This window comes from Acartia tonsa, chromosome 5 (assembly GCF_053477335.1).
Source record: "Acartia tonsa isolate MP-2025a chromosome 5, ASM5347733v1, whole genome shotgun sequence".
Taxonomy (NCBI): Eukaryota; Metazoa; Arthropoda; class Copepoda; order Calanoida; family Acartiidae; genus Acartia; species Acartia tonsa.
The window spans coordinates 27,409,148-27,421,628 of NC_137264.1; the positions used below are offsets into that span (position 1 = coordinate 27,409,148).

A 12,481-nucleotide genomic window follows, 5' to 3' on the forward strand; every position below is an offset into this window, starting at 1 on the left:
AGTCTATACTGTAGAAGTACTTCGATTTTTATCTATTTACCTTATTCATGATTCTATTAATTTTGTTCTATTTATGCTATACATCTAGTTCTTAAATTTGTCAATGCTAACAAAAAAAGATGAAACAAATGCAAAAGGCCTAAAACAGTAAATAATTATTATAGAGACATATGTACTTCCTTTCATAAGAGAACGTTGATATATGTACTTAACAGTATTAAGACAAGATTTGTAAATGAGATTAGGCCATCTCTAATCCATGTTTAAAGATTAGATTATTGAAAATCAAAGAATGAAAGTTCAACTGAAAGACACTATCCTGCATTTTTACTTTTTCAGTTATTCAAATATAAAATTACTGTACAAACATATATTGTACTACCGGCTTCGCCCCTAGAAGCCTCTAGGGGCACTGGTAGGAGGTGGAAAAGTCGACCTCATCCCATTTTAAATTCGAGTTTCAATAGAGTTAAAAAAAATATATTGTTGGGGGGGGAGGGGGATGAAGACATCCTCTCCAAAAATAGTTTAAAACCTTCCCAGGACCTATAAGAAGCTTCACTGTAAAGGAGAACAATATAGGTTCAGCGGTTAGCGAGATCCTTCAGGACAGAAAAAAACGCTTACTACTTTATATAATAGGATAGTTATTTATCCTATAATTAAAGATTATGAAATATTTTTTATCTAATTCATATGTTGGTTACAGCTACATTAGTTCACTTGGTAACTATTCAGCAGGCAACTCTATGTATTGGTAATTTTTTTCCAAAAAACCAAGATTTTCTCTAATAATTTTTTAATAAACTTTCCAATATTGCTGATACTATAAAACATCACCTTTTCTGTTTTTTTTGTAGGGAACATATATCTGATTTTTGAGTTTTGCTCTTTTGAATGATGTCATCCTGGTTTTAAAAAATCATCTAGTAAATATATTGATTTTACAGAGTTGTAAAATACCTCCAATGAAAATTAAAGGTCATTAAGGATTAAGAGAATTAAGAAAAGAAATCTTTATTTAAATTGTGTAAGAAAAGATTTGAACAGATTTATTTTAAGATAAATGTATTCTTTTCTTTCAAATCCTTTACTGAATAAATATATTTGTATTTCAATTTCAATATTAAAAAATATATTTCAAAGACTTTTCATAGAAGTTAAATAATTATTAATTTTCTGTAGAAAATATTTTTGTTTTTAAAAAATCTGAAATACGAAATTTTTATATCCTTATGCAACAAGTTGTTTCAAACTGAGACAGAAAATGCTTTGTAATCAATGGTTGATGTAAAAAAAACTTTTATATAATCTCAATTGCAAGGGTGTATTTTCTTCAAAATTTACTAACTAATTTTGCTTTAAACTATTCATCATGCCATTGCCATGTTTCTTATTTGTTTATTTGATAACAGTGATAGTTGCAAGTAATATAATATTTTGTTCCTATTATTAACTATTTTACTCCATAGTTTAAATACTTTGAAATGCTTGAAGTGCTTGAAAAAATGTTCTGAAATATTGAAAGGAAAGGATTTAGATGTGTTGAATCCCATCAAGATCCGGTCTCTCAATACAAATCTGTTCACAGTATATATAGAATACACACAGAACCTCAAACATGTACAGTTTTAATTCCTTTTTTAAGGATAGTGTCTATTAATTAGGGTGGATTAAAGTAGAAAACATGCTATACTAAATCAGGAAATAGTTATTTAACAATAAGTAAGCTGCATAATGTCTGAGGTCCAGATATCTTATGATAAATCATTCTAATTAAACCAAATAAAAACAATGTATGCATAGAAAATTCAGGTAATTAAAAATTTTTAAACATAATTCTATATAGTACTAAAAATTAAGTGACTAATATAAAAGCTCCAGAAACCATATATTAATTATTTGTAATTATATTCTCACTCATATATCATTTTTAATGTCTTTTAATTGCCCAGACATTTTGTAATAAAGACTGCTTCCACTTTACATATATAGATATAATGTTTAATTTATAATATATGTACATACATTTAAGAAATCTTTAGTAGCAAAGCAATTCTCTGTGTTAACATGTCTGTCTGTGGGTCACGCAATTCTTTTTGTACTGAAATAAAACATTAAGTGTCTATATAATATACATCTCTTTATTGAACTTAGGTTAACTTTCCCAGTCCCTGACTTTCTCTTTTTATATATAATAATTTCAAATACCTTCAACTGTAAGTTTATTTTTAATAATGCTACGCTACCAACTGTTAAACATGCTTGTAAATTTTAATAAAGCTACGCTACCAATTGATAAATCATCCTTGTTTGACAAATAAATTTTATATCTTTGTGGGTTAAAAAAAAATGTAAAAAATTGCCATTTTTTTTATAATTTCCTAATATTTTAAAATCTTTTTGAAGTTTTTAAATTTAACCAATTTTGAGATAAAAAATTATAATTTCCTGAATATGCGGGATTTATCTAATATCAGCACCTGAAATAAAGGTATAACATTAATACTAATAAAAAATTTATAATTGGTTTCTGAAAATTAGGTAAAACATTTAATTGTTCATATATATAGTAAAATTACATAACAAAAAATTACATATTTGAATGGTTCTAATAAAAATATAATTTTAATCAAGGGGATACACTGATAGTTTATACCTCTATGAAATAAGAATCATGCCAACTTGGAAAATATTAGGACTATAATTTCAAACATGGTAAAGTGATTCCTGTACATAGTATACCCCTTAAGTCACATTTCTCTTTAACACCACCCTAAGTAATCCAATAAAGTTTTATTTTTACGAAATGTCAAAAAAAAAATTATTTAATTCGTGCAAACCCCTAGCAAAATCCTGATTGCATTCCTTATTGTTGATTCCTTCATGTTGAAATACCAAAAGAATAAAAGCTTGTTGTATTATTTACTCTATTCGAGTCTGGTGAACAATTGTTAGTCACTAGCTTAGACCAGAGTTTACACCCAACATATTTTTTTTTTAAGTTGAATTGAATTACTGTATGTAGGTCCTCACTTAAACTCAGCCCCGACATGAATTTAGTATTTAATTGTAATTAATGAATTCATTACAAGTATGTTTGGCATCTGAGCTATTTGAACAGGAATTCTGGCAACAATAGATGTACCATCACTTCTGCATATTATCACAAACACAAATTATTTTGTATATGAAAAACATATTAATTTTGTAGAGGAATGATGTTTACTATTTATTAATTTAATGATGATAATGAAACAAAGGAATGAGCGTTTTCAAGTTCCTTAGCTTATAATATTTTCAGATTTCACTTTTCCTTTCAAAATAAATGACGAAGCCCAATCTGCACCACTTTTTCACCACTTTTGATTCCTGTTACGTCATAAAAAGTAGGGATTCTCCATCTCATTTTTAGGGAATTTCTTTCCCTCTTCTCCTCTCATCTCCCTCCTTTTTATTACGTCACAGGAATCAAAAGTGGTGCAAAAGTGTTACAGATTGGGCTTCGCCAAATAAATCGGTTTTAAACCATAAATACATTTATGTATCTTCCCGCTCAATCCGTATTTTCCACAAAAAAAAGTTAAAAGCCTTTGTATTGTCCCTCGCCTTTAAGTTGAGCTGATCTATAACACAGAATGTTTTTCAAATTGCTATATAAAAATACTAGCGGCTTCGCCCCTAGAAGCCTCTAGGGGCACTGGTAGGAGGGGGAAAAGTCGACCTCATCCCATTTTAAATTCGAGTTTCAATAGAGTTAAAAAAATATATTGTTGGGGGGGAGGGGGATGAAGACATCCTCTCCAAAAATAGTTTAAAACCTTCCCAGGAACTATAAGAAGCTTCACTGTAAAGGAGAACAATATAGGTTCAGCGGTTAGCGAGATCCCTCAGGACAGAAAAAAAACACTTACTACTTTATATAATAGGATACCATTTTTAATGAATCGAAATAGTTTAATAATATCTTTAACAATCATATAAAAAACTAATTAAATTTTGTAACGTTCATTCTCTGTATTGTCAAATTTTGTAATAAAAATATTTAATGAAGAAATATGAAATATATTGAAACTTCATTAAATTCTGTCAAGTGTAAGTTAAAGACTTCCAAAATAGGGAGGGGGGGGGGGGGGGGGGTTGGCGTAGATATCCAACCTAAAAATATAAAAGCTTGAAACGGCTGCACGGTTCTTTCAATTTTTCCAAATACTACTGCGTGTTTCAATACACAAAAGATTTATTAGACAGTTAATAAAAATGTTGTAAGAAACATAATAAAAACATCTAGAAATAAATATATGAAAATTCAATACCAATATTTCTATACAGTTATTATTAGTTTTTAGTAGCAAAGTTACGCTATCTTTCTGCCTCTCCGTCCGTGCGTCTGTAAGAAAATCTGAAATCTTTTACTCTTGAACTGAGTTTATCCGTCAATTGTGATATTGTGATGACATTGAATTTCTTCGACCAACTGTAATTAATCTCATAATATTTTCATTTTAGTATCCGCGGAAAGCTGTCCATAATACGACTCAATAATACAATTTTATATTTATGAGATTATGGATTTTACCATCATTGTTTTCCAGATAGAAATAAAATTAGATAAACCCCTCTGCTATTTTCCCAAGAATAGAAGAAATAGAGATAAGTATTCTTATAAACAATTATCTCCCTAAGTATCGCAGCAATAACAACCTCACAACAGTTTTGATGAAAAAAATGAAAGCCATGTAAGGTTACCTAGCCATTTTATAGGCAAACAATTATGAATTTATCGAATGTGGAATAGTTTAGGCAACAAAAAACAGTTAATTGTACCGAGTCAGCTATTTCAGTTGTGCATTATAATTAATAAATAAATATTACTAAATCTCTTTGCAAAAGTGGAGTTTCCAACATATTTTTATTAGTTTTATGTATTTATTCACCCTACAAAATACCCCAATCCATAGTAAACGAAAAATCAATTTGTAAAAAAAGGAAAAAGTAACATCAAATGTTTTATTTTATTGTTTTTCGTTTCATGTATGTCTAAATATAAAGAATTCATAAAACTGCTTTGTTTGTGCAAGAAGGGGGGAAATATTATATTTTTTTGAAATTAAAAGCAAAGTTGTTTTAGGAGGGTTAGTAGGTCTGTCGGTGTTGTCAGGACACGTAAGCATATAACATAAGAATATGTAAAAAGTAAAATTATAGGTAGCTGAAGATTAAAATACTAAAAAGAAACACAACTGACTTATATCCAAATTGCATTTAGAAGGAAAAAAGAAAAAAAATACAAATTTAATTAAATTTTATGCAAAAAAGACAGACAAAAAGTTTTTTGAGTCAAATACTATTTATCAAGAAAACAAGGAGGAAAACGTCCAAAAGTAGCTCAGTAGATAAAACTAACATTAAAACATTTTAGAATAAGAAAACAATTTTTGTTCAGTAGAAAAAAAAAGATAACGCCAAGCGAAGGAAAATTGCACAATAAGATATAATGGATATAATGGATGGATAAAATGAAGAGAAAGGTTTATTTTTACAAAATACAGAGCAGCTGCGCTATTGAAAACTTATTTGTAAGTTTACTATATAAACTATATAAACCTAAATACTAGGTAAAGGAATAAAAAAGAAATATTTATTGATGGCCAATCACCCGTGTGAAAGAATGATTTCTTATAGACAGATTTCTTCCAGTCTAGATCAGGGAAATATGAATAAGAAAATAAGTAAAAGTATATTACATTCATGCATGCTCTAGTGTTGTTAGTTAATGTAAAATTATATTCAAAGAGTTCAGCTAAATATAAGATATCAAATTGTTTAAAATCAAGTCTTTTCGCCCTAAATTCATTTGTCAGGCTAATAAGATATAGAAGATTAGATTTATCTTTTTTGAATGAGGCTTATTTAATTTTAAACTGTAGGGTTCGCCGGATACCGGATATCCGGCCGGATAACCGGATATTAAAGCAGCAGAAAAAACGTCATCAAAATCGGCAGTTATTTAGCCGCCGACTTCCGGCTGCCGCCGCCAAAAAACATGTTTTGAGATTTCATTATATAAAATAAAAACAATATTTTCTGAAAAAAACAATTTCCTCTACCTTAATAAAAAAAAAATTACAGCCATTTAAAATTTAAAAAGTAAGGATTTTTATAGTATAAAATAAAAGATTATAGTGCCGGATATTCGACCGGATAGTTTCGATATCCCAACCTTATTTTAAAGTTTCCTTGAATTTTTTTAAATTTTGTGTTTGATTATCTATCACGACCCTGCTTATTTTTTTCCTTGATACCTTTGCTCTTCTACATTTAGATCAATAAAGGAATAGATTCATAAGAGAGACAGATATCAGAAAAAGTACATAAAGAATTTTTACAAGAAATGTTAAATTTAAAACTCTTTATATTATTTCTAATGTATAATCTTTATGTAAATAATAAGTACAAATAAAGAATAAGATAATAATTTCTAAACCTCTCTAGTCGGCTCCTGTCTGTTTCTTGTGACTTTGAAACGGACAGACAAGACTTGTTCAAAAGCTACATCACAAAAACACAACCCCTTTGGATAGAAAATTGGATTCTATGACGAAAAAGGACGATATTTGTTAATTAGATATTGGACTTGATTTAAGTATCTACTTTATATATTAAAGCTCAAATAAAAAATGTTTTATGGTTTTGCCTATTACTTTAGAAAAATGTGTGCCCTGCCATCACTGCTGTGATGAAAAATACCGTAAATGTCAGCAGAACTAAAATAACTATAAAAGAACAAAGGAACTTTTTTTTGATTATTCAACTTTTACCTATGTAATAAACAATAAACAGTGTTTTTTTTAATGGAACAAAATATTGTTTAATTTAAAAAAAAACACACTTACCATTGACAGAAATAAATCTTTAAGATCTTCCTTAATTGACTATATTTCGCAGTTTGAAACAATTTATGCCTCAAAAACTTATTTTCCATAGCATATTATTTTAGAAAAACATCAAGTAAACCCTGTTAGGATAGAACTTCTAGGCCTGTTAGAATTATTTGACAAACTATAGAAGTATCCTGTCATGTCCTATGGTTTTAAAAAGTAAGCGAAGCGACTCTTTAAATAAGTGTGATCTTTTTCTTTTTCAAAATGCATTTATAGCTTCCTAAAAATATGTTGAAATTAACTTAAATTATTTTTTTTTGTCCCACATTTCTGTAAGTGAAAATTTGTTTTTGACTTCACAAAACATTTAATTCGAATAAATTAAAAAAACTATCAAACTTTGGTACTTTCATGGTCAAAATACGATGTTAATATTTTTTACATAAGCTTCCTAATATCTTTTTATATGAATCTTTATTTGAATTCTTTATAGTTATTACAAATAACAATAACTCTTTTTATATGTTCTGCATATAAACCTTTTTAATTGTGGTTATGAAAGAAAAAGCAAAGAAAGTTCTGTGAAATAAATGTTTTCCAAGTAATTATTTTCCAGAATCTTAGGTCCATGTACACACTATTTAGTAATCATTATTGAAAATTAATTTTTGATGACAATTGCCTATTTATGTAATCTTTAGGAATAAGTAATTAATAATAAAATCTTTTAGTTCTATTCATGTTACATAAGTTTTTTTTCTTGTTAATTGGTCAAGTCTTACTTAGTACATTTTCATTGAGTGCTAACAACTACAAAGTAACTTACTTAATATCAAAAATATGAACAAGTATAACAACATTTATACAGTTTTTCAACGTTTCTGCAAAAAAAATATACGGAAAAAAATGTTTGTCTGTTTGTTTGTAGCGAAGGATCTCGCTAACCGCAAAACCGATCGGGTTCTCCTTTACAGGGTAGTTTCTCATTGGTTTCGGGAAGGTTTATAACTATTTTCTTGGAAGGTGGGACACTCCCAACCCCCCCAAAAAATGAAAAATTCCCCCAAAAAACATTTTTCTTTTTCTTTTTAAAATTCAAATTAAAATAGTGGGGTCGACCACCCTCACACCACAAAAAAAAAATCCCCCTTCCCCCCAAAGAAATTTTTTTAAAAATTTTCTTTTAATCTAAAATACGAAAAATTGGTTTGATCAAACCACTTGGGGCAAAGCCCCTTGAGGCTAGGGGCGAAGCCGCTAGTATGAAATATATAGCAAAAAAATATTTACCTGTACATCTCTGTGTAGATTGTCAGGAACTCTGACCAATTTTTCATATTAATAATAAATTTCAAAGACTTTTGGCAATTATAATATCATAAAATATGTTTTTTAATATTGGTCTTCATAAACGTGAGAGACGAGATGTCTGTGTTTCTAAAGGCCTCAAGGGGCACGGCCGCTAGTTTTATAAATTAATTTATTTGATATTCAATTTGTCCTTATTAACCAGAAGTGTGTCTGAATGCTTGTCAAAAGTAACTTCTCAGGTTTTACATTATTTTGACTTGGTACAGCTATAATTGTAAGAGAGAGAGAGAGAGAATAATAGGTTTTTATAGATATTAGATACATTTGTTTGGACTATCTCTATCTGACAAATATGACTAGCAAAATGTAACATTTTATAAAAAATTTTATTTTAGATTTTATGATTTACATATTTTGTAACATTAGCTTCTAAAATAATAATATAACTTGTTTTAAATATTCAAAAACAAAATTCTACACCTTTAAATTTGTACTTTACTTTTGAAATTGTCAATGTAAATTTTTGACAGAAAATCATTTCTGATAAGTATATTGTCATTATCAGGAATGAATGGATAAGAAAATTTATATTATCTGGGATGGATTTATAAGTACATTGATAGATAGATAATTGCATTGTCATTATGAGGCAACCAAATATCACAATTAAAGAGGACTATCCATGAACGAGAGCACGTGATTCTAAGTACCTTCCAGCATTGACCCTAAGTATTTTCTTTCAGAATATAATAGGTCACCATTAATCATTAATATATTGACGAAAAAATTTAGGTTTCACCATGTTTTGTGAATCAAGGGGAATTCTATTTTTTAAATTTTTTTTATTCATGTGATATATGTAGCTAATTCTTTTAATAAAATGGATATTTGATGATACATATGCGAATACTAATCTTATATATGTTGTAAATGAATCATCATTAGTGTTAATTTAAACATACATATTAGAAATAGTTAATGTACTTTTGACTTTTTTTTTTTAGCATTTGACAACATGGACAATTAAAGACATCTTGAACTCAACAAAATGTTTGAGTGAATTTTTACTAAAAATACTGGACATTTTTTAACTTTTATTCAAATTGAAGTGGTGAAACCTAAATTTTTTCTTCAATATATCAATAATTAATAGGGACCTATTATATTCTGAAAGAAAATACTTAGGGTCAATGCTGGAAGGTACTTAGAATCACGTGCTCTTGTTCGTGGATAGTCCTCTTTGGTGTTGGTAGATGGAAACATTTGAGTTATGAATATTAGCAGAAAATCAAACATAAAGAATTCAAAAGAATTAAGGAGAAAGCAAAAGCATTCTAAAATTTTGTAATAAATCCTATATTTATTTCAAACTTGAACCAATGATAATTTCTATGAAATGTATAGGATCAACTGAAGTTTCAATACTATCAGGAATACATATATAGGACAATGGTTAAATAATATCTCCCCTTTTCTTTAATAGACAAAATTACCCATGAATACAATTCCTATCCATTCAAAAGTTTATAAGCTTTAGGGGGTAGTATCATTTATTGTTCTTCCAACCAAATATACCTTTATTTTTTTTGCAAATATCTAAGAATGATTAATTGGCAAAAAGGTATTTTGCAAATTAGAAAGAAAAAGTGTATTTAACAGTTTGTGCAAGGACAGGCATGTTATTAAAATTTTCTCTCCAAATGTTAGAGGAGTACCTAATAAAATCTTTTAAAAATTATTTGAAGGTAATTTTTCAGGGATAGAGGGGACATCAGACCATAAATTGTACTCAAACCAAAAGTTGAACTTTCTTAAAAATTCTGACTGGTTGATTCAAACAATAATCAACAAGAAGGAAAAAAATATATACCACAAACAATACATAAATTAATACTTTATGTAATAAAATCCAAATTTTAGCTGTAATAATTAAATTTCTGTTTTGAAAAATATAATTCAAAATGCCTATTAAAAAATTGACATGGTAAGTATTGGTTTAAAACTTTTGCAATGCTATCAAAGCATGGCAAGGCAATAATATTATGGCATTTTCATCATTTTTTTATCTACCACAGGGATGAAAATACAAAAATAATAATCAGTAAAATCCTTTATTATTTAATAAGTATTATTACCCTTCCTTTCACATCTTTAGATATTTCTTGGTAAACAAGAGTTGCTATCACTAGTAAGTGTAATTAAACAGAGCAGGATCTTTAAATTATTTAGTGGTGAGCCAGAGGTGAGCCACAGCTACTGCTAAAAATAACTGGCTTGGTGTGGCCAGATCGCATCAACACTCAATAAAATATCATACAATTTCATGTATTTCATACATAACAATATATAATTTATTTAATTAATAATTATAAAAATGTTTTCACGATAGTTTTGCAATAAAATATTAAAATTAATTGAAAAAATATTACATACGGATCACTTCCTGGCTCATTGGCATTACAATACAAGTGTTGCTGGTGAGCCGTAGGCGATCTGCTTAGTGAGCTGAATCACAAATGCCATTGTGATTTAAAGATTGATATGAGGTAAGCCACTTTCAAAATTGGCTTGCTTGTGGCTCGGCTCGAGCAGATGTGTGATTTAAAGATCCAGCTCAGGTTATATTGACTTAAGCTTGGCTCATTAAAATTGTAGTAAATGAGCACAATCTTTTATTAGACTTTATGGAATTAAATTTATGGAATATTTATCCATGTCTACAGAATTTGCAATAAAAAATAATTGATAAAGTTAACTCTACATTTTAGATATACCAGTGGGTTTGCCTCCAGCTTCTAGGTCCTTCATTCCAATAATGGGTAATAAGATTATCTTTTTTATTATCTATACTATTTGTTCTATCAGGCTTTTTTTCAGGGGGTTATAGCACTCGCCTTCTAAATAACCTAAACCCTTCACAAGACTAAAGTAAAACTTTCATGAAAATTGTGCAATAACTTGTCTAGCAATTTATGATATCTTAGTCTGCATACATGAAAAGAGGCAGAAATCTTATTACTTTAGTACTATAGATAATATAATATTATTTAAAAGCAAAATGTTAATTAATGAAAGAAACAGATTTTTATAAAGTACTTAAAAACTTAGGATCTGTAATTAAAAATATTAATTGGCTCATTTCTCTTGAACAGGGTGAGAAAAAAATATGAAATGATTTAACATTTTATTTTTATTTAAAATCCTAGACTGTTTATTTATTAATATAATCACATTGTTTATACTTTGATCTCTAATTTTTTTTGTCATTCTAATTATTTATTTGAATAGATACTTTATCAGGTAAGAGAATCACATTAAAAAATATCCATGGGCAATCTATTTGAATGTATGATTTGTCATTAACTTAAATTTCAGAATAAACATTTTGGATAGTTGCTAAAAATGTAAAATTAGACTCATTATTGAATGAAGATTTTCAAAGCTTTTTATCGTTTGATTTAACTTTAACAAAATGACACAAAACAATCCCATTAGAACTTATAAGTTAACAAAATGTAACAAGTAATTTTAAATGTCAAATTTTAAACCTGACGTAAGTAAGGATAATTAAATTGACTAAACAGTACAATTCATGCAATTTCAATTAACTGGTTATGGTCTTATGGCCATTATATTTTATTTTTCCCCATCAAAGTTAGATTTTCCAATATGCAAACTGAATAAAAACTGATGACTTCAAATTTAGTTGCGCTCAAGGATAAGAGGATGGTTCAAGTTATACAAACTTGATTGAGTATAAATTACATAATTTGATTTCATGATGTTTTTTTTCTATTTTATTATATTGACTATAGTGTCCTAATGTACAGGGATGAGATACCACTCTATGACAAAAAATTTTTTTTTAAATGAGCTTGATTATCCTGATTTCGGATTATTTAACAAATATCAGACACACATTCTAAACTCGAGTATGACATATATTTCTTTGAGAGGTCGACCTTTCCTTCCTAGACCAAAACCAAGCTTACTAAAGAATATGTGTAATGAATATTATAGCTACTATCCATATCTTACTGGACGAACATAGAAACACAGATGTCCATAAATTATATTTTACTTTACACAAGCTCTATTAAAACATATTTCTCTCTTAATAAACCTAAAATGTTTGATATTGCTTTTCTACATCCCTGGCTATAGTTTCTCAATTATGAATAATCTGGAAATTTTTTACACTTGTTTTTAAACCTCTGTGCAGTTCCGCCCAATGTCTCCTTATTAAAGTAATAACATTATATTAGATTTAATTTGGACATCTGATA

At 28.1% G+C, this 12,481-nt stretch overlaps 1 protein-coding gene across 4 annotated transcripts in view; it reads right to left on the bottom strand.

Moving 5' to 3' along the window:
• The window catches only part of LOC145319171 (uncharacterized), a 101,264-nt gene that overhangs the window by 68,725 nt on the left and 20,058 nt on the right, over nt 1-12,481 (bottom strand). For all 4 annotated transcript variants that reach the window (XM_080161081.1, XM_080161083.1, XM_080161082.1 and 1 more), the window contains exons 6-7: nt 8,175-8,205; nt 2,451-2,483 (exon numbers count right to left, since the gene is read on the bottom strand). In XM_080161081.1, the coding sequence (XP_080017207.1) occupies nt 2,451-2,483; nt 8,175-8,205 (64 nt within the window). The remainder of the gene's footprint in view (nt 1-2,450; nt 2,484-8,174; nt 8,206-12,481) is intronic.